The 23,443-nt window shown below is 45.0% G+C and overlaps 1 protein-coding gene across 3 annotated transcripts in view; it reads right to left on the minus strand.

The window, feature by feature from the left end:
* LOC147883326 (histone-lysine N-methyltransferase CLF-like) overlaps window positions 1–21,758 on the minus strand; it is a 60,939-nt gene extending 39,181 nt beyond the window's left edge. The window contains exons 1-5 of one of the 3 annotated variants that reach the window (XM_087399294.1): window positions 21,668–21,737; window positions 21,467–21,537; window positions 2,793–2,855; window positions 2,484–2,606; window positions 2,311–2,375 (exon numbers count right to left, since the gene is read on the minus strand). In XM_087399294.1, the coding sequence (XP_087255420.1) occupies window positions 2,311–2,375; window positions 2,484–2,604 (186 nt within the window). In that variant the 5' untranslated portion in view covers window positions 2,605–2,606; window positions 2,793–2,855; window positions 21,467–21,537; window positions 21,668–21,737. Of the gene's footprint in view, window positions 1–2,310; window positions 2,376–2,483; window positions 2,607–2,792; window positions 2,856–21,466 lie in introns of all 3 variants that reach the window. The other 2 variants (XM_087399293.1, XM_087399295.1) reach the window with 2 other exon arrangements.
* Between the last annotated feature and the right edge of the window lie 1,685 nt (window positions 21,759–23,443).

Here is a 23,443-nt window from a genome sequence, read left to right on the forward strand (position 1 = left end):
GAAGGAGGTGCAATGTTTCCTCGGAATCTACCCATCCGACCCAATCAGCCCCTTCAAACTCCTCGATATATATCAGTTCATGTCATGTTGAGCCGCAAGATCTTCTTTCAACAACGTATCGCTCTTCGCTTTGGCACAAACCGGGTCGCTGAGATTATGGCCTCTGCTGATCCTTTCCTTCTCCCTATGCTTGATTACAATATCACTTGGGATGTTACCATCTTCATTCTCGTCTGAGGGAGGAAAGTATGGTGTGGTATCTTGGCATAAAAGATTCTTTTTAATATCCCATTCTCAATGATAAATATCTTTGTCAGTCAGTTCGAAAGCAGCAGGAAGTGAAGAGGTGCGTGAAGTTTATTACCCCCAACTTCATGTCACAATGTTCTATATGTGTATTGTATTGTATTGGATCTGACTACGTTTCCACATGAGGATGATGATGCCAGGATGACTGCATAGGTTTATGATGGACATGTACTATGATATCACTGACTTTGTCTACACAGTTTTCTAGCATGGGTTAGGATGCTCGCTTAGTAGCTCCACCCTTTTGCTCATTGTATCAAGTTTTTCTTCAGTCTCATAGACCCATCGGTCTTCAGCAGACTTTAACCAGCTCTCTCGCTCTCTCTCTCTCTCTCTCTCTCTCTCTCTCTCTCTCTCTCTCTCTACACCGAGATACCTCTCTCCGAGCACGGCGACACGCGTAGCACACACAGCGTGAGGACACCCAGCGGTCCATCACTGATTTCTTCCAGTCACAGGATACCTCTCCTCAGTCTAGCCGACGACGCGGACGTGAGCGAGATCCAGAACCACGACAGCTGCGCCAGCGGACAGACTCACACATCCGGGTCCATGACATCTCGTCTTTGCTCTCTGCCCGCCCCACCGGGGTTACCGTTGCCCTCATCCACAGGGCCACCCGCCGCCCCCGACGACCGAGCTCGACTAGGCCGCGTGACGTCAGAGGCCAATCATCTATCGCAGGGTTTTTTCCGGCCTCCCATTTGACGGCCCCTCTATGATTGGTCTCTGACGATCACCACCTGCACATATATATTGTATCTCCCCCCTCTGCCCCATTTTTGGTGCCCCCCCCTTCTTTTTTGTATCATCTGGCGGTAGACACATATTTTTTGTATCAAGACTAGACACACCGTCCTTCATAACCTCTTTTTTGTAGAACGGTTGGCTGGCCCGTTTTGAGACCGCCACTGTTATGCTCATTGTATCAGTTATCTTTAGTCTCATAGACCTTCACGGTCTCCCGAAGACTTTAATAAACTTTCTTTCTTTCTTTCTTTCTCTCTCCTATCCTATTGGCTGAAACAGGAATGATACCTCTAGAGGGGGAAGCACTGTGTCAATTCATGGCTTATCATGAATAAAGTTGAGAAGATGGCCGGCAATAGGATACCACACAGGGCGATGGAAGCTATACAAACCATGGACTGGCACAAAGAGGGAATGGAAATCAACTCAATGGACAGCCACGGAATGCAGAAATACATTGAGGAAGACATATCAACATTTAAACGACATCTAATCTCAAAATCAGAACCAGTTCACATGATCTCAAGGTAGAGTAGGGTAGATGGGCAAGGCCACGGATTCCCACAGAGGAAAGAACCTGCAAAGTCTGCCCCACAGGGGAGGTAGATGATGAACACCATGTCCTATTGAGATGTTGAGCCTATGCACACATCAAAGAAGGCCATGGAACAGTAGAGATCTAAAAGTCTGCTGGAGCAGCCAAGAAAAAAGCTAGGAAGCTACCTAAAAGAGACTTTAAAACATCGCAATAAGATTCTAGGTCTAGCACACCAGCTAGCCCAACAAGTACTCGATACATGACGATGACACAGGGGGCTGCAGCTAAGATAATGAACCGGATCTCACCTTGTACTCCTCTGCCATGTGGTGGTAGTGATGATGGAGATGGCCATATTGATATTGATATGATGTTATTACTGATATTATTATGACTATGTGGCATTTAGCTTTTTAGTATGGGTGTTGATGCTCGTTTAGTACTTCCACCTTTTCAGCTTGTTTTGAATCAGGTTTCTCAGTCTCATAGACCCATTGGTCTTCCGAAGACTTTAATAAACACTCTCTCTCTCTCTCTCTCTCTCTCTCTCTCTCTCTCTCTTCTCCACTCACTATATACAATAAGGACTGCTCAAAAATAACTATTACCCTCCACTCAATATACAATCAAGACTTTTGGCATAGTCTCACAAAAAGCTGCTGATTCAAATCAATGTATACAGTCCCCGCAGTGGAAAGTTCTGGAATCAAAACCTGTGAGTGTCGCTCCCCCAAAGTATCGTTCTTCTTTTCTATCGAGGCCACTTTTGTCTCCCTCCCTATAGACAAGGCAGCCTTAACCTTCCTTCGATCAAGGAAAAGAAGACAAGAAACAAAGAAAGCTACATGGAATCTTTCTCACAGCTGAAACAGAAATAGGAATGTACCACTGATGGAAGCATCCTTCTTCTCCTTGGTTTTCTTCATTTTGTCCTTCTTCTCTCTCCTTTGTTTCAGTTCTCCTTCAGTTCCATTCTCAATTACTTCCTCTCGTGCCTCAAACGCCATTCCTTCACAATTAATAAATGAATGTTTAAAGGAAGGCCTAGAAGTCTTAAGAAGTAAAGAAAACTCTATCATATAAAAATGCACTGGCAATATTTCAAATGCATAGCACAAAAAGACTCAATTTTGTCAGAAATGAGAAACAAAAACCGTATGTTATATGTCTTGTTCGCTCCACAGAATAGATATACCTTTGTAAGAGTAGAATACCTCCAATCATACAAGTTTAGATTTTTTGTTGTTCTAAAGTCCATCTACACAGAAAATAAAAGAGAAAACGAAAGAGAAGAAAAAAGAGTTAACAAAAACTTTTTGAAAAACAAAAGGAAGACATACTTAGCAAGCAAAGCAACACTTATGTCATCATCAGTGCCCAAGCATAAGCAGCTATACTCGGTTTCTAAAGACCCACGGAGTCTCTTGGGCAAACCCAATGCTTACTAAAATACGTCAAATAAACAAAAGAGAAAGAAAACAAGAAATAAAGAAGAAAGGAAGAATGTGACTAAGCAAAAATAAACAAGCAAATCAAGAAACAAAATCTTCCAAAAAACAGGAATTATATTTATTAATTAAAAAAACAGGAATAAACTCTCTCTCTCTCTCTCTCTCTCTCTCTCTCTCTCTCTCTCTCTCTCTCTTATTTAAAACATTAAAAACTAAATGAACCCCTTACACTTGTGTACCACTTCCTACAAAGATGTAAAAGTACAATCCTAACTTAGAAAGCACATGCATACTCAATCAAACTCTCTTTTGAAACTAAAAGAAAAACCGGCTAATTCAGCTCCCCGCTTTTTGTTTTCAGCTTATGTTCAATAAGGTCAATAAGGTCATCCATGACTACCTTCTCAAAGCTAGAGTCTCCATGGTGAAAGGATGTGTAAAAGGCATAGTGTCCTATTTTCAGTTGTGTAGGTACTTGCATTTGTGTGGAAGAATCTATCTCACCTGTTGTGCATAATTGCTCTTGCATGGTCAGTGATGAGCTAGATGTAGTGAATAATTACTATTATCCACTCTAATGTGCTTCTTTCCTTTGAACCTCCCAATGGGACATACGAGCAATACTTGAGGTGATTGCCAAAAAAAACCCTGTAAGTAGCACACTAGATCATATGGTGCAACACAAAATAGTACAAGGTACAAATGATGCACTGCACACAACAACGTGGCATGCAGTTTCTCTAGAGCTTCAGTAAAAGCTATAGACCAGGGAGCTAAGGCATGTTTTAGTGCAACCTTGCTAGGAAATCGTTAGAATGTCCAATAAAAGATCAAGGGAGAGGAAAACCTTGAAGGCCTATCCTTTGGCAGCACATAGGGCTGCCCTAAGTAGCCGAATTGCAATGCGGCTTATCAGTCGACTGTGGGATCTCTCGTTGGGTCACCCATGCCCTGAGCTATCCTGTTGAAATTTATGGTCGTTTCAAACCAGCATAGCAGCTAATTTGCTACTCGCCATTGGTGGCCTCCAAGATTGGCACCGTGTCATCCCCAAACAACCACTTGATAGGTTCTGAGGCTTGAGTATTAATCTCCAACTACTCCCATGTGTGTGTGCGTGTGTGTGTGTATGTGTGTGTGTGTGTGTGAGAGAGAGAGAGAGAGAGAGTTTTCACCCCCCCAAAAAAAGTGTGTGTGTGTGTGTGTGTGTGTGTGTGTGTGTGAGATATTAGGCTCTTTGGACAATCTGGAGTGAGCATAATTTGGCATACTTGGGTCGGCAGAGTCACAAGTCATATGAATCTTTCCGAGCCTCATTGCGGCAATCCTTATATCATGCCTGCCATAAGGGTGATATGGTGCCATGAGGGTGATATGGATGCTTCTTGCATAGAGCTTTTCTTTTTATGTTTCTGATCTTTGGGATACTCTCCATTTCGAAGACCTCCCATCATGTAAATTTATGAGCATATAAATATACTGCACTGGATATTACAAAAAAAAAAGTGTGTGTGTGAGAGAGAGAGACAGAGAGTGAGTGAGTGAGTGAGTTAATTATGTTAAGCTATTTATTACGACATCAAATATAGACACAAAGGGGAGCTAACACAAAAAAGTAACAATTTACGAGATTACATCCTAAAACAAGTAGAAACCTAAAGACTAAATAAAAAAGGGACTTGAAGCTCCCATTTTCATCATTACTTTTTGTTTTTGTTTGCAAAAAAATACTTCTATTAAGTATAACAGAAAACCGCAGGAGCAAGCTCAATGCGTGTATACATCATGCCATGCATGAGAAAAACCAAAGCTCAGAAAGAGCTAGCAAATAACAAGGTTGAGGTTGAAAATGCCACGTCAATCTTGAAGCTGAATTAGAGAAGAAAGGTGATCCCCTCCATACTAAAATGTCCCTCCTGCTCTCAATGACCCTTTTTTTTTTTTCCAAAAAGAGACTTCTATTAAGTATTAAAGAAAACCGTTAGAGCAAGCTCCATACGGGATACACCATGCAATGCATGAAAAGCTCAAGAGCCAAAAAGAAAGAATTGGGGCTGATAGTGCCATCTCAATCCAGTAGAGACCTCCGAGAAAAAGGAAGAACCCTTCCAAACTCGAAGAAAAACAGCCCTTCTAGAAGAGGCTGCCCGTGAAGGGCCCTGCATGCTAGCCCAAATGCCTATCAAAGTGTGAACCGTGTCAGTCCAAATACCCGTGAACACCTGTGAAGGGTGTACCTGGGTGCCATCCAAGGCCTCTGTACATCTGGCTCTCCAAATGTGCCAAGAGGAAATGCTAGCCAAGATCTCCCAAGAGGTGTCCACTGAAGCATGAGAAGCCCTGAAGGGAGTAAGTGAAGAGAGCAGGGCACTATCACCTGCCGGCAGACCGAGAGTGCCCGCCCAAGAAGAAGGCTCACCCTCATAAAACACCTGGGGCCCAGTAAGGGATAACCATGCAACCGAGCCCCAAGTCATGAAGAAAGAGGAAGTATGAAAAATGCTGAGTATCCTCGCAACCCCTTTCCAAATAGTCCTCGCCTGACTGCAGTCCCAAAGGCAATGTCGCACTAACTCCTCTACAGAATGACAACGAGGGCAAGTGGGATCAGCCCCAAAACGTGATCTCCACAGGTTCACTACAATCCCTCCATGAATAGAAAGCCAAAAGAAAAGAGTGATCTTTCTATTTCTGAGGGATTTCCAGAGCCTCCTCCAGAAATTCCTACGCAAATCTACAGTGATGAAGAAGCTGTCCCAATAGGGGGCTCTGGAGGGAACCCAACCCCTACTGTTCAGCTGAAATCTCCTGACATTACCAACCGTGAAACGAAAAAAAAGAAATTTCCCTCTCTCGGTGCCCATGATCTATCCACTCCCACTCTCCTGAGTCCCACTGCAAGCACCTGATAGGTGCACCTCCATACAACCACAACCTCCAAGATCCCAAGGCTAAAAGCAGAGGGTCGGGGTCTAAGTACCACTCCAAGCCCGCTCCATGGTCCACGAAACCAGCAATCCTGACAGGCTGGGAAGAATATCATCCGTGGATCTAGAGAGTATACCTCCATCCCCAACGTCAAAGACCAGTGCATCTTCTCCGAGACCTCGAAGAGCGATCACCTGTAGAGGAACCGCTGTCCTCGAAAAAGCTCCCATCCAAGTGGTGAAAGTAATAGGCAACTCAACTGCCCATTCCACCCAGATGGCTGCATCCATCTGCTGAACCCTGCGTGCTACCCTTTTAAGTTTGATGATGCTTATATTTGAACATAATGACTCAAAGTAGAACAAAGCAAACTTTCTTCATCTATCTCGATTCTCAATGATCCTTTTAAGTTCGATGATGCTTATATTTAAACATAATGACTCAAAGTAGAACAAAGCAAACTTTCTTCATTAATTTTGTCAAATTATAGCTCTTTTGAATTGCCAAAATGAGAGATGAAAGTGTTCTTAGTTGTACAAAGACAAAACAAAATAAACTAAGAAGAAACGACTCATACTTGACAATACTAGAAATGCTTTGACTTGAGTGATGTATTCTTATGATATTCAAGGCAATGTACTGATATTGTTGCTATCTATGAAACCTTTAAACGTAGAAAAGATTGTCACCAGGTTTCAAAGGATTCCTAAAACTCTCGAGTAAACCCAGTGCTTACTAAGCAATTAAAAAAACCAAAGACAAAGAGAAGGGAGGTTGTGGGGGGGGGATCAGAAAGAAAACTGCAAAAAGAGAGCCCTCTGTGTGTGTGTGTGTGTGTGTGTGTGTGTGTGTTTGTGTCCTACAAGTGTCCTACAAGAGACTATTCCTTGTTGATCAGGCATAGATGCCCTGTCTAGATTGACTTTCCCCAATGTTTGGAAACTATGTTGCCAAAAATTACAGTATCTTTGGGGAAAGTTGTCCCCTCCTGTTAGAGGTCAACATCTCCTTATGTCACCTAGAGAGAGAGGGACTTGCTTGTGGGTGTGCCCTGTCATGTGCACGGATTGGTATCCGATGTGTACTAGGTACACAAGACTAGCTCAGGTAGCCTGGGGAGGCTTAGAGCTAGGCAAGCTTGATTCTCGGGTGAGTGGCAAGGGTACAAACCAGTTAGAGGTCTTCACTATTTTTGGCGCTTGGACCCGAGTCTATATAAGGGGCCCAAAGGTTCAGTTCTCGAGGAGCCGATGGGAGCAAGTTTCGTTCCCATGTGCTGTCTGATCCTGGATTGAGTCGCGGACGCGCCCCTGCATCATAGCGTAGCCCAAGACCCAACAGCAGATCCCAGGCTTCACAGCGCCACCTGGTGGTATGGGACACCAGGCTGGTTAGGATCTGGTTGGGAGTTCGTGCCAGTAGCTCAGCTCGTGGCTCAGAGGGGCCATCTCCTGATTCGGGATCACATCTCGTAGATGTCATTGTTGGGTGGTGAGCAGCCTGCTCAGTTTCCTCACGTTGGTGTGTTCTTGTGTTTGCTTGCAGATCAGAGGTTTCAGGAGTGTTGGGACGTGTCAGTTGATATCAGAGCCAACTCCTGAGGTAGGAACTTCTGTTCCAAGAATTTTGGACGATTTTTTCCTCCAGGTATGCCCTAATTTCGAAATTTGTGCTCAAACCCTGCAAGTGCTTGTTTGGTTCATCGATTTTGGGAAGTGGGCTAGATGGGGAAAGAAGGAAGGAGACACAGAGAGAAAGGGTGAATTCGCAAGAAGCAAGGTGGAGTGGAAGAGAGGCCATGAGAAAGGTCGTCTGTAAAGGGAAGGGCTTGGGAGCAGTTCGTTAGTTATAGGAGTTGGCACAGGAAAGAAGTAGGAGCGAGTTTCAGAATAAAAGCAAAGAGCAAGGACGTGATGGAAGAAGTCCACGGGCAACCTTCAAGATGAGAGTTAGGGAGCGGGTTTTGATGGCTGGAGTGAGGATGGAGGTGCGCAGCAGATGATAGTCTCGAGGGACTGGCTTGGATGTGAATCAGGCAGGGGAAAGCTGCATCCAAATTAGGCTTGGAAAGCTAAAAAAAGCAAAAGCCCTACCAAAAGTAGGGGTCTTTTTTTTTTTTGCGTGCAGGGTGCTATAAGCCTGGAGTATGGCACTCTTTGCTCAGGCAACCATCTCGCCTGCTCTAGTTCGCAATCCATGAGTGCGCATAGCCAACCATCCACACGCCCTCACCTAGTAATGCCCGTTACCTCAGGCTGCTATATTGCACTTCTGAGATTGAAACGGCCCTTCTCTCATAGCCTTCCAGTTCGCCACCTTGCTGCTCCTCTACTTCAACGCTCTCCCCTCTAACGAAATCTCCAGGCAGTTCGTTGATTGCTGCCTGTTTCGGGATTCCGTTTTCTCCGTTGCCCCCTCCTTTCCTCACAACTCTGTCTCCTTTCCCTTTGGCCTTCAGAGCTCCTTCACTCCACATCCTTTATGGCTAATTATGTAGACCCTGAGCTTGCAATGGGAGACCAGGATATGAACTACCATGCGAAGGATGACCAGGGTCTCTATGATGATCTGATTACGAAAAAAGCCTTCAGTGAATTCACCACTGCTCTTGATGGAAAGTTTGAGCAGGTTAACACGAATCAAACGGGGTTGACACAGCAACTCCAAGGGATTCAAACTACACTCACACTTTTGACTAGCACTGTTCAGGCGCTCACGCATGTGGATGCCATGGCTTCAGTGTTAGGTCCGAACATCACTCCAGATCCTTTTCCCGGAGACCAAAAGTCTCATACCAAGGAGGTTGTTGACACTTGTTGCACAAGTGGCAAGTACACTTCCAGTTTCACCCTTACCCAGATGACAAGAAAATACAGCTTGCAGCCGGGTTTATGTCAGGAAAGGCTTTATTGTGGTGGAAGAAACTCCAACCCAACCCTGTAACATGGGTCTTCAGGAAAGAGTTTCTGAAGAAGGAGGAAGATTATGATATCGTAGGCAAGCTCAAAGCCCTTGATATGTCCAAGCTGAATTTGACTTTTGAGGTTTATCTTCAGAGGTTTCGGGATTTGCAGACCAGAGCTACAAAGATGGATCCAGTGACCTTGCTAGGTTTCTTTGTGGATGGTTTGCCTGACTCCTACAAGTTACAGATCAAGAACAACAAGTATACCACGTTGCAAGAGGCCATGAATTATGCGCGCATTTATGATGATACCATGGCCAGTGCAAAGGGAACCACAGTTGCCAACACGGGTGGGAAGAATAAGAGGAAGTTCTTCCAGTCTACCACTGGTACCGGGGAGTCGAAGTCTATAGACAACGCCTCCAAGAAACATTTGACTCGGGCGAAGAATGGTCGTGCCTGTTTTCTTCGTACCTTGAAGTAAAGAAAGAGGGACGTTGATTCATCTGCGAGGAGCGGGACCATACTAAGAATGATTGTCCTAAGCGCAAGAACCACAAGCAAGCGCCGGGGCCGAAGCTCCAGGCGGGTCCAAGTACCAAAGCTAAGGGAGCTAATCAAGTTTCGATGACAGGTATTTCTGTAACTGTCATTACTTGCCCACTTTCTTGTAATTGTACTTTTAATACTTCGTTATTTGGTTTCCATGTTCTTTTCCGAGTTTATGGAGAAGTTAGGAACCAAAGAGTTCACATTCTTTTTGAGTCGGGCAGCTCTCACAACTTTATTAATTACAAACTTGTGCAGAAGATGGGGCTGTCCACGATACCTAGCGATCACGCCTATGAGGTGCAGCTTCCAGCTAGAAAGCAGTTTTGGGATCGCAAGATTGAAGAGCTATCTATTCGGATTCAAGAATACACAACGGCTCTTATGTGCTATGTCATGCACTTGGAGCATGTGGACTTGTTAATCGGAATACAGTGGTTTAAAACCCACAATATTCGGATTGGATGGAAGGACCATACTCTTTCTTTTTTGGATAAGGACACCCAATTTTGTATTCAGTGTGATAATATTCCCTCTTCTCAGGGACCTATTATGTCTGCGATGCAGCTTCGGAATATATTAAACACTTCTCATTATGATGTCTATCAGTGTGTCTTGATTCCGCTTTCTTCATTTGCTGTCTCTGTAAATAACAAGAATGATTTAAGTGTGTTTGAACACCGTGAATTGAGAACGTTGTTAGATGATTTCATGGATGTATTCCCTGCTCAACTGCTGGAAGGTTTACCTCTAAAACGGGCAGTAGATCATCGCATAGATTTAGTACATGGGGCTCAACCTATTAGTGTTCCGTCACCTTCAGCGCAACCAGCCACCTTCAGCGTGGCTCTATCACCTTGAAGGGTGATCTATCGTCTTCAGCACGGTCTTATTTTGCCATCTCTAGCATGGCCTATGTTTACCATCTTTAGTATGGTCTTTTGTTACCGTCTTCAGCACGGCTCTCTCTTTGCCATCTTTAGCATGCCATGGATCTTCAGTATCCACCATAGTCACATCCAGTGACAAGATGTCGGAAGCTAGTGCATGGGGTGGACTTCACACCAGTGAAGTTACGAGTCGATTGACTACCTTACAGGATCACCCCCCACCTAGTATTAAATTACCAACATGCCGAGGGTGAGCCTTGGTGTGTTAGGCTATGATGCTTAGTTAATGAGGACAGATCTAGATCACATAGTTTTGTGAGTTGGAAGTGATCTCAAAACCCAGTCCTTGAGTATCTAGTTTCGAGATCCTTTCGAGAGCTAAAAGTTGGTCTCAGTTTGGTAGAATTCTGAGTTGTCTAGAGTTAGATACAAGTTGTCTAGGTTCTAGGGTTGATTGAATCCTAGGCCTCTAGATTAATTAACCTTGATGAAGGGTATAATAATAATAATAATAATAATAACCATATTCATAAAGTTATTGAAGTATTAAATTATTAAAATTTGATGCTTTTCTAAAAAGATAGTTTAGCTTTTCTGCTTTTTGCTTTTCCAAAAAGCTACTTTAGCTTTTCTGCCTTTCCAAAAAGCTAGTTTAGTTTTTCTACTTTTAGCTTTCTTATTTTTAGAAAAGCTACTCTATTTTTAGCCCTATCTCTCCTATAAAATAATGGCCTAGCCTATCCACACAAATTCATTCAGAATCCTCCACAGCTAGGCCATCTCCTCTTCCTCTCGCTGCGCAACAGCTTCCACCTTGCCACCATAGCCTTCCAAGCTGCTGCTACTGCTCCAGTTCACTGCCATCTCCTCTCTCTCTTGCTGGACACCTTATCCCAGCCTGCCGCAAGGGCTCTTCCATGTTGCTGCACTGCTGAAAGTGCTGCCCTGGCGCTCTACCTTCGCTGCCCTGCCCAACCTTCTGGTTTTCGTATTGATTGCTCTGTCTGCAAATTTGCACCCTCTCCCTATTGCTCTCTTTGCAAATTCGCCCTCTTCCTAGCCATCCTCCTACTGTCCAACTTCATGATTGCTGGAATTTCTGCTTCAGCCTACCTTTCTTCCTTTCCAGTGCCCAAGACAAATCAAGGGGCAAGTATTCTTCGCGTATTTCACTTTTATCAACCACTACACTCTCCTTTACGCACTGTTTGTATAGCATTCAGTTCCGTTTTTTGTCTTTCAGGCTACCAGAAAGTGGTTTTCAAATTTCGTTTTTCACTCAAAGGGCTTTCTAAAACTGATTTTATTTATACTGAACATGTTCCCTTCGTTTTCCAAAGGTTCTAACCTCGTTTAGGTTGAAAACGCTAGCTGATAATGTTGTGGGCTATGTTTTCCAAAGTCTAAGGGTCCTATACTAACCCTAACGGGTGGAATCTGAGATTCTTGTGTTTCAAGGATAAGGAGGACCAAGACCATTTTTATGTGGCTTTCTCCACCTAGTACCAAGCCAAGGATTGCCAGTGGTTACTTTCTTGGATGATTCTCAGTCACATGCATATCTGAATTCCGTCCTATATTTGAGTCTTGGTCTAGAACTCTGGATTTCCCAAAGGTGGTTTTGTCCAAATATCTGTACTTACCATTGTAATGAGGCTAAGCATCATTGAATATAAAAATACAACTAGGTTTACCCAATTGGGGGGAGCAGCCTCATTCTGACCCAGTCGGGTGCTGTAGAAAAGGGAATAGGGACAGATTTGGAGAGAGGGGATAGAGGAGCAAAAGGCAGAGAAAGAAAGAAAGAAAGAAATTTTATTAGAGTCTTCGGAAGACCGATGGGTCTATGAGACTGAAAGAAAACCTGATACAAATCACAGTAAGGGTGGAGCTACTGAAACGAGCATCATCACCCGTGCTGAATCGTAAGTCTGATCATACATAATCTAATACATCTGGATGTAACAATGAAAAGAAAAGGACTGGAGCAGAGCGGAATCCTCCATGTGTCATGTCGCCCTGGCTGGTGCATAGCCGGTGATGGGACGCTGGTGCCCGTCAAGGGGTGCCGTGCGTCTCGGTCTCCTGGACGAGGCTCGACGCAAGACCAAAGCCACCATGACTCCCGTGGGACGTATCCCGAGTCTAAACAATGAGACGAGAGGTCCCCCAGAGTGATCTGTGTCCCCTCGATGTCTCGTGTGTCATGCTGCGATCGTCGGGTCAAGGTCTCTGTCACATCTGCGGCTAGAGACTGGACGATCAATGTCACTCGATGGGAAGAACTCTATGATCCTGCTCTGAGAGGTGTCTGATGATGTGGCCAAGCCCCGTCGCCTGAGTAACTACTCTCTATGTCAGACTCCCTCGTGAATGAAGACCACGAGGCATCTCTGCTCTGGGTAGGCGAGAAATCTGGAAAGGAGCCCAGAGCCGCCGTCTCTGAAGAGGCAGTGGTAGCGACCTCAGATCTCGTAGTACACTGGGCACCTGAAAATAAAATGCTTCTCCAACTCAACCTCCTGACAGTCGCACAATATGCATAAGCGATGCTCCTTAGGAATCCCCTCTGCTCTGCCGCTCTCTATGCAAAGGCGGTGTGATGATACCCGAAACTGTCCAATGGAGATCCGTAGTGAGTGAGGCATATGAAGCTCAGTGTACCCCGGTGGTGTGATGAATCCTTCCTCCGAAATGCGAAGACAGTAATCTCTGTAGAAACTCAGCTTCACTGGAAGCTCCCTCGGCTCCAACCAGATCCTAAAGGTGTGTAGAAGAGAGAGAATGAGGTGGGAAAGAGAGGGAGAGATTGAGAGGGAGTAGGGAAGAGAGAGAGAGAGTGAGTGAGCATAGGCAAGGAGGAAGGGAGAGTAGATAGGATTAGATGTCATCAAAAAGTACATAGTAGGGGGTGGATGGAGACTTATATAGTCCCTCCACATTTTCCACCTAAAGGACCTCTAACTTGGCCCCTTTTTCCCCTTCATTACAGCCATCCCTCCCATTGAATTTTGCCCTCAAAATTTCACAGCTTGGCTGTCCAAAAGTGCAGCAATAGCAACTACTAATCAATCCGGTAGGAGATAGGGGTGGTCCTAGACAATGCTTTCTGGCTGCCATGAATTTTCATCCTCAAGGAGTTCCCGCCACTTGATAAGATACTCTACGTAGGCCTTGTTGTGAGAAGAGGGTGAGTGAGAGAGAGCAAGAGAGAGTGAGAGCTGGAAGCTTGGAAGCTGAAAGCTTAGTTGCAATAGAAGAGTGTGTGAGAGTACTACACAATGAATAAAAGATAAGGTTTTGTCCTAGTGACAAAACCTTAGTAGTCACTAACCATAGTTAGTGAACTAACTGCGGTTAGGGGAAAAAACCTCTTAAAGAGGGAAAAGTGCCCCTAACTAGCTTATTATATTACATTGGTCACTACTGAATTATATCTATAATTCTAACACCCCCCTGCAGTGCCAATGTCATGTACAAGGCTGATCAATCACCAAACGGATATAAGTTCAGGGCACTGCGAAATGCCTCAAACTTTTCACGTGGTAGTGCCTTGGTGAAAATATCTGCAACGTTGTCATGTGTGGACACAAAGATCATACTGATCTCTCCTGCATGCAACTTCTCTCTGACGTAGTGATAGTGAACCTCAATGTGTTTCGTGCGAGCATGAAACACTGGATTCTTTGCCACTGCAATGGCACTCTGACTATCAGTGAGAATTGGAGAGGGACCCTCCATAGACAGATGAAGATCAGCAAATAGACGTCGCAGCCAGACACATTCAACTGTTGCTGTGAAAGCTGCCCTGTACTCAGCTTCACATGATGAGGTAGCCACTGTAGATTGTTTCTTGCTCAGCCATGAAATGCAAGATTTACCCAAAAAGAAACAATTGCCACTAGTGGACTGCCTAGTGTCATAATCACCAGCCCAATCTGAATCACTGTAGGCATGCATCTGCAAGTCACCCCCCCTGGGAAATAGTAAGCCAAAAGACTTTGTGCCCTGCAAATAACGGAAGATGCGTTTAACTGCCTGCCAATGCATAGTTTTTGGGCTGTGCATGTACCTGCTCACCTGAGATACTGCAAACTGAATATCAGGTCTAGTGTTGCAGAGATATATGAGGCATCCAACAGCCTGACTGTAAAGTGTGGCATCAATTGATTCTCCTGCATCATGCATTGTGAGTTTCAGCCCCGGCTCCATAGGAGTGGCTATGGGCTTACACTCATGCATGTTAAATCTGTCCAAGAGTTTCTAAACATACTTGGACTGAGACATAACAATGCCACGTCTCTCATGAGAGAACTGGATCCCCAAATAAAAGTGAAGCAGCCCCAAATCTGACATGTCAAAGTTGGTCTGCAAATCAGCTTTGAAATCTGCAATTTTTTCTTCATTGGACCCTGTGAGCAGTAAGTCATCGACATAAAGAAGGATGACTAATATTTCCCCCCCATCCATCTTGATGTAGAGGGTGCTCTCAGTAGGACTATTGTGCAACCCCTTGCTGGACAAAAAGGCTCTGATACCAAATGTGAGAAGAGGGTGAGTGAGAGAGAGCAAGAGAGAGTGAGAGCTGGAAGCTTGGAAGCTGAAAGCTTAGTTGCAATAGAAGAGTGTGTGAGAGTACTACACAATGAATAAAAGATAAGGTTTTGTCCTAGTGACAAAACCTTAGTAGTCACTAACCATAGTTAGTGAACTAACTGCGGTTAGGGGAAAAAACCTCTTAAAGAGGAAAAAGTGCCCCTAACTAGCTTATTATATTACATTGGTCACTGCTGAATTATATCTATAATTCTAACACTTGTTCCAGAGTACATGGTCTCTGAAACCCACGATGCGCTCTAGGACATAGAGGATGTGGCCCTCTTCATCCATAGGTGGCAACTCTGGAAGAACATGGACATGCTGTCCAACATGTGGTTTCAGCAAAGACACGTGGAAAACATCATGGATCTTGGAGGTACTGGGTAGCTCCAACTGATATGCTACCTCTCCAACCTTGTGGATGATCTTGTAAGGACCGTAATACCTATGAGCAAGCTTTGTGTTGGTATTACCTTTCAGCGAGGCATAACGGTTCTTATGGAGACACGGTTCTTATGGAGACACAAATGCACATAATCTCCCTCTTTGAAAGACAAATATCTCCTGCATTCATCCGCATATTTCTTCTGCTTGGCTTGGGCATCCTGCATATTCCTTTTTGCCAACTGCAGAAGGGCATCCATCCTCTCCAGGTCATTCCGTGCTTGCTGATTTTTCACAGCCATGTCACCAATTGAAGAAGGCATCCAGACCTTGCATCCGTACATTGCCTCAAACGTGCTCATGCCAATGGAGAGATGCTTGGTACTGTTGTAGCAAAATTCAGCAAGTGACAACCATTTATCCCAAGACTTCTGAGTATCATGACAAAACGCCTCAAATATTCCTCCACCCATTTGTTCACCCTTTCCGACTGTCCATTAGTCTCAGGATAGTAAGCAGTGCTAGGCGTGAGTAAAGTAGCCACTGCTGTAAATATCTCCTGCCAAAAGTGACCCATAAACTTTGCATCTCTATCACTGACAATTTCCTCAGGGAAACCATGATGCTTAAAGACATATTCAATGAATTTCCAAGCAACCTGCGATGCTGAATACCGGGTCTTAGTGGGTATGAAATGGGCCTGTTTTGTCATTCTATCCACCACAACAAAGATTTTGCCCCATCCCCTCTTTGTAAAAGGCAATCCTGTGATGAAATCCATTGCTATGTGCATCCATTTGCCCTCTGGAATGGGTAATGGCTGCAACAGGCCTGCGGGTAACTTGCTGTCCACTTTATTTTGTTGGCAAGGCAAGCATTCAGCCACATATTTATCCACATCTCTCCACATGCCCTCCCAGGTAAAGCTCTGCTTGATTCTTTCATATGTTTTAGTGATACCTGAATGTCCAGCCATGGGAGAGGAGTGCATTTCTTGCAAAACCAGCTGGTGGTATTTTGAGTCTGGCACGAAATAAATCCTGTCTTGGCACCACAACAGCCCATTATGCAATTTGAAATCTGGATGACCCTGACTAGAAGGCTTCTGCAAATCTGAAAATATAAGAGCTACTTTAGAATTCTGTGTATACTCTTCCTGACTGCCATGAATCTCTTAGAAAAGACCCAATAGAGGGTACGCATAGCGGAAGACTTACAGTAATGCCCAGGAGCTCACACAATGTAGTGTGGGTGTGGAATCACAAACTTCTTTACTTATGTGCATTCAATAGATGTGCAGACTCATCGATAGACAATGAACCAGCCAGATAGAGAAACCACCAAGATATATATTTCCGTCCAAAACTATGGACACAATACAAAATAGATAGATCCAGAGTCCCACCAATGGTGTGGTCCTCTGATCTAACCACAAGGTCTTTCTCCAATCTGCTGGCTATCTCTAGACTCGAGCCCGCATGCTCCACCTCGAGCGTCTGTAGACTTTCCATCCAGAACGATCCTCTCCACCTTGCTGTCTGGAAACCAGCCTAGGTGGGCTGCCACTCAAGCTCAGTCTGCAGCTCCTTCAGGGTCACCTTCACCTCCTATGTATAGGCCCAAGGCTTGCCTTCTTGCTGCTCCTGTCTGCTGTCAGAGGGCTGCTCCAGAGAATGTGATTACAACACCTTGCTGCCCTAGAAGACAGCCAAGGTCCAGCCTCTAGGAACTCAGTCTGCAGCTCACTTTCAACTCTCCTTCACCCCCAGTGTGAGGCCCAAGGGAGTGGCTCCTGGCTGCTCATGTCTGCTCCTGCTTTTGCTGAACTGTTGGATGATGAATTAGGGCTGGAGGCCCTCCTTTTATAGGCCCAGGGGCCTGACATAAAAAACGACCAGCCTGCCTCATACTGGCCGACCAGTCTGCTGCTGGTCCAGCCCTTTAAGGGCTCTAAAACCGGGGCCCTTTGGCCCAAACTTCTAGGGCCTTTGGCCCTCCAATTAAGGCAAGGGCCCAGCCCTATATAAGGGCCCTAGCCAGGCCCTTTTGGGCTGCTGCTAGGCTGCCCTTTGCTGCTGCTGGAGACCCTATTGCAGGCTGTACTCCTGCCCATAGCCTCTGCCATCTGCCCCGTATCTTCTTCATGCAGGCGCCTTCCTGCTGCAGCATCATTGCCTCCTGCCCGTACAGCCACGTATGCATACCGTACCCTTCTGTACTGCTGCACCGTCTGTCCTTGCTGGAAATCCCTGCGCAATCAGGCTGCTGCAGGTCCCTGATGTCCACATGTCTGCCTTGTACATCAGGAGCTCCACGACTTGCCAGGTACCCTTCTTGCTTTGTGTGAGGTGCTGCCCATGTGGCAGTCCCCCTCCCTTTCTCTTCTCTGGGCATCTTCTGCCCTAGGTCTCCCTCCCCCACGCTCTCCTCATTTGGGGGCTTACAGATGGGGAGGTGACCATTCAAACAGAATCCACTCATGATATATGGTAGAGATAGCAGACAAATTGCAAGACCACATCCTGGACAAGGCATCTGCAACCACATTTTCCTTCCCTTTTCTGTACTCGATGTCAAAATCATAGGATTGGACTGCAGCCAACCACAACTTCTGCTTATGTAACAAATTTGGTTGGGTGAGGAAGAATCCGAGTGTCCTATGATCTGTTTTCACCTTAACTTCTATACAGATAGTGGTGCCATTTCTTGAAAGCATGCAAGATAGCCAGCATCTCTTGATCATAAACATGGAAATTGAGTTCTTTGCCATCAAACTTCCTGCTTTCAAAGGCTATTACCCCATGTTCCTACCTCATAACAGCCCCCAATCCTTTGCCACTGGCATCTGCCTCCACAATGAAAGGACGCGAAAAATCAAGGCATACCAAGATAGGTGCATGAGTGAGAAAATTCCAGGTCTTCAAAGCTACGTTGTGCTTCTCTTGACCACCCAAAAGCATCTTTCTTCAAGAGGTCAGTAAGAGGAGCTGCCCTCTTGGCAAATTTGCGAATAAAGTGCCTATAGCAAGAAGCAAGGCCAAAAAATCCTCTCAACTAGGTGGGATTTTGTGGCTGTGGCCAATCTTTGATGCATTTCACCTTTGCAAGATCCACCCAAATGCCACATCTACTCACAATATGCCCCAAGTACTCACCCTCCTTCGCCATAAAAGTGCATTTGCTGGCTTTTGCATAAAGCTGATGCATCCTCGAAATTCTAGCACTTTCTTCACATGCTTAATGTGCTCTTGTCTATCCTTGCTGTAAATGAGGATATCATCAAAGAAAACCAACACGCATCTGAAAAGAAGTGGTTGTAATATCTTGTTCATCAATGCCTGGAAGGTGGCCGATGCATTAGTCAATCCAAAGGGCATCACCTTGAATTCATACAAGCCTCGTTCTATGCGGAAGGTCGTCTTGTACTCATCTCCTTTCACCCTGATTTGATGGTAACCAGACCTCAAATCTATCTTCATGAAAAAACTCAGCACCCTTGAGTTCATCCAACAGGTCATCTATCCGAGGAATTGGAAATTTGTTCTTGATTAGTGGCCTTATTTAGATCCCTGTAATCAATGCACATGCGGTATGATCCATTCTTCTTCTTCACCAGAAGCACCGGAGAGGCAAAAGGAGAAGTGCTATGAGAGATGAAGATCTTCTCAAGCAATTTCCGCACCTGTACTGCCACTTCCTCCCGCTCAACCTTAGAAGGGCTTTGTTTATGGGCTTACTACCGGGCTCTAGAACAATGGCATGATCCACATCCCTCTTGGGAGGCAATTGGGATGGCACATCAGGAAACTCCGATAGCAACTGCTGCATATCACAATCCTCAACACGAGGAATGCTACCCCCCTGAGATACTGACACATTCAATGCGTAGAGGGCATGTTCCTTCCTAAGCTCTCTAGCTAACTGCCTTGCTGAAATGACCTGCAACAAAGCTGAGTGATAGGGCATTTAAATCCATGCTGATTTTACCCAAAGATTTCATCCAATCGCAGCCCAGGACAGCATCTATTGGGCCCATATCCAATGCCAGAGGATCCCCAACAAATTCATAATCCTCAGAGAGCTTGATCCTTGCATCTTGGCAACAAAATTTACTAACCAAATGCTATCCATTTGCCACCTCTACTCTCAGCCCATGATCAATCTCAGTAGCAATCACTCCCACCTTCTGTAAGGTCTTAGAATTGATGAAACTATGAGTGCTACCGCTGTCCACAAGCATGTGAACAGTCCTACCATTAATTTGTCCTTTCAATTTGATAGTTTCAGCACTTTTGGCACCCATCAAGGCATGAGAAGAGATAGCATAAATGGTTGATGTGCATCCCAATAGATCTCCTCTTCATCCACACGAGCATTGCCATTTGCATCCTCTTGCACAAGAAAAGGCATAGCAACCTGATGCTCCACATGAAAGACTTTAGGCCAACGGCCTCGCATGTTACATATGGGCTGAGTGTCATCGGAATGTATACCATGCATCTTATGTTCATTAGCACCACCAGGGTCAAAAGGGAAATCAGCCCCCTTCGTGGCTCCAACATCTGGAGCTTCTTCCACGATTTGTGCACCCTCTGAATCATCATGAGTGGCATCCAAAGTCTCAGAAGCGTCCATCAAATCCTCATCATCCGATATCTCAATAATCATGCTGAGTTTTGCAGTACCACTCTTACGCATTTTGCAAACTTCCTGATGCTCAGGAGTCCACTTCTCACCACACTTAAAGCATAAGTTTGCCCTCTTTCTGCTGTCCATAATAGCCCTGGTGTGCTGTTTAAATTCTGATTTTTCAATCCCAACACTTGGCTTAGCTCCTGGCTTAGCATCAAATGACTTGTATGGCTTACCATATGGCATCTTGCTGCCTGTAACTGTGGGAAACCTCGGAAATGGTGCTGCTGCTGATTTTCTTTCATTCCAATCAGTCACTTTAGGCTTCTTCTCAGCCTCATTTGCATTCCCATATGTGCTGCCCGTTGTCATCTTATATTTTGCTAGCATATTTGGGCTCAAATACCACTGCCAATTGGGCTGCACGCTCAATTGTTTGAGGGTTATGTGCCTTCACATCTATAGCAAGAGAAGGACTTAACCCATGGATGAAACGCAGCAACTTTCCCTTTTTAGGACCTCAGCTGCAATTGTATCATGAAGTCTATAGACAGCCTGCACTAAGACGAACATGTGTGCAGGTTTCACGAACACTGGGATTTGGTTACTTGATAAAACTGCACAAAGGAAAGCATACAGAGATGGTATACATGTGCAATGACGATGTGAGGTACATCAACTTGCAAATATTTAATCAGCTGCTGAAGTTAAGGGCTGAGAAGAAAGATGTGCAGAGGAAATGTGCGGAGGCCAGGCAGGCTGCATTGACGAGGAGAAAGGCCAAGGCTAAAGAAAAGAGCAACTGCAAGCAGGTCCACGTGGCATATGCAGGAAACGGGAGACAAAGCAAAGGGAGGTACAATTGAGGCTCTCGAAGTCCTTGCAGAACACAATGTGAATGCCACTTGTGGCACAAGCAATTAAGCAACCCCAACTATTCCCACTGCAGGCATTCTGAAGAAAGAGGGCCGATAGTCCTCCAGCACACACAGACCCAAATGCAGGAACATACATAGTGTGAGCTAGGGGAGCCAAGCTTGACCAAGCCCCTTACACCTCTTTGGCACTCAATAATGAGAATGTTGTTGCTTATTCATAATCTTAATGTGAAGAAGGTATAGAAGCTGCTGCAATTCACAAGGGAAACAAGGATCCCTGTACCAATTAATATCACAGACCCTTGGGCACTCGGTGATTACCCAATGAGTGGTCTCCCATGTCTGGGCAATTGTTCGGTGTATTTTCATGCGTATAAATTGATCTTCTAAGAGACAATGGACATTTGCTGTGCATTAACCCAACTCGTGTACAGCGTGCGTGATTTTTACATAACCGAGCTCTGTAACTTGTGTAATGAAAATTTATCTGTGCAAATCGTGCGTGTATGCGAGACAGAGACCTAAGAGACAGTCCGTAAGCACAGAGGACTGAAACCCCCAAAAACAACAGCGATCGATATGCACGCTAAATATGCAAACAGCAAGGTTTTTCTTTATCGCTCCGTTCATTATGAATAAGTAAACAGAAATACCTGCTTCTCCGGCACGCGGCAGCTCCCAGCGTTACGTTGGCATGGCTGCTGCCAACAAAATCACCTTGCACCTGCCGACCAAGACTGCAACAAAATGAGAAAGTAGATCGCAACGATCGCTAGCACAGAGAAAGTAGATTGCAGGAGCAACACGCGGCCAAGGAATGTAGCCCAAAAGGGCGTCCCCGTATGTCGGCCGACCTCACGTGGCGTCAGCACGACAAAAGGGCAGACAGACTCCGTGTTCACAGAAAACATTTTTCTCAACTAATCACAAATTCAAATTTTGAAGGTTTTAATGAGAATTCGCCGATTCTTCAGTGTAACTAAATTGCCTAAAATTTCGTAGATTTTACAAAATTGAAAATATTTTTCATGGGTAAAAATGAAAATGTTGCAGGTTTACACGGGCGACGTCCTCTTATTGGCAGGCACAATCATTCGAAACCTTTGTCAAGATGAATCGGGAGAGGTGGGTTGAGGGGCCCAAGATTGAGCACCCATCGTTGAGCTCCAAGTGGTAGCCACGTCAAGGGACACCCCCACTACCCAACCTTGCGCGCTGGTGTAAACAACCTTAATGTATGAAGCTATGAGGGTTTTTGAATTCTGATGTGTCAAGCATGGATTGTTTCAAGGTTTCTTACCATCTCTTCAATGCTTTCAAAGAGTTTGTTGTTCATGACTCACTGAAGAACAATCCTTGGTTTTGGCTCGAGCAAATGCTAATAAGTAGTGAGGTGGGCTGTATATAGCCAAGCTATAGGGTTCTCACTCCTCAAAAGTCTTCTTGAACCCTCTGTACCTTGCTCCCAAGTGGCACACAAGGACAACATGGTGGATGTGTCCTACGTGCCTCCCCACCCCCATATAAGGTTGTGTCGTGCCACCCAAATGTTTCAAGCCATGATATTCGCAATTGTCCCAAAGATTCCATCCTCTAAAAAGAACTCGAGGTGCTACGTGGAGAGTCGAGTAGCATCCTACATCTCCTAATAGGTCACAATAGTCTCCCCTTAAGCAAGGATCTGGTGGTGTTCCACCAGTTCACCATGCTACCATCCCCCACAGAAACACTCATTAGATCCTCACAATCTTGAGCAAGCACTGCCAAATCTTATTTGTTGAAGGACAAGTTCATAAATAGTAGGTCATGTACCATGCAACAATGCTAGGTACCATCCGCCTTGTGTATATTCCAACCAAGGTCCGATGGAAAGGTCACCATGTGCAACCAAACAAATAAGCAAGATATTTTGCATGGACAAAGGCTAGTCCACAAGGTGCTCCAACTCATGAGAGAGCCAAGGTAGCTAACAACACAACTCACTTATGCGAGTGATGCATGAGGAGAAATAGTTGATGCTTGAGTCATGTTCTTAAGACATGAATATTCAAGTCTTTTGACATAATAATATCCATGTTTTTCCTTATTTTAAAGGAGATAAGTTCCCCCATTGAAAAGAATACAAAAATATAATGATTAGTTGAAGAGCTAGGACGGGAGGGGTGGGAAAGGTAAGGGGGCAAGAAGTAAAGAGAAGAATGATTAGTGAGGGTGTCCCTCTATCCATGAGGGGAGGGCGCAGTTGAGAGATTTGATCTAAAAAGGTCAGTGCGGCAGGGCCCTGTCCCTCTTTGCACTTTCCACGATCCCTCTTCTTAGTATGCTGAAATGAGAACAGTAGGCTCAAAGACTGAAAGGAGTTCAACTCCCAATGGGAGATCATCTTTGTAGCCAAATGTTTGCGAATGATACCATTTCTTTCATGATGTAGGAAGAGCCTGCAAACTATGGATAGTCTTTTCAGGGTGATGGAGGTCTTTTGCGCTATTTCTGGCTCGAAATGTAGCTGGCCAAAAAACTTCTTGTTGTGCTTTAGTAGCGATGATCCCCAAGAGTGGTTACAAGCCTTGGAGGTCAATATGATTCCAAAAGGTAAGGTGGTGAGATATCTAGGCGCCCCATTGGGCCTC

The sequence above is a fragment of the Dipteris shenzhenensis genome, chromosome 28 (assembly GCF_047967505.1).
Source record: "Dipteris shenzhenensis isolate YYH24624 ecotype China chromosome 28, Dip_SZ_1.0, whole genome shotgun sequence".
NCBI classification, from domain to species: domain Eukaryota; kingdom Viridiplantae; phylum Streptophyta; class Polypodiopsida; order Gleicheniales; family Dipteridaceae; genus Dipteris; species Dipteris shenzhenensis.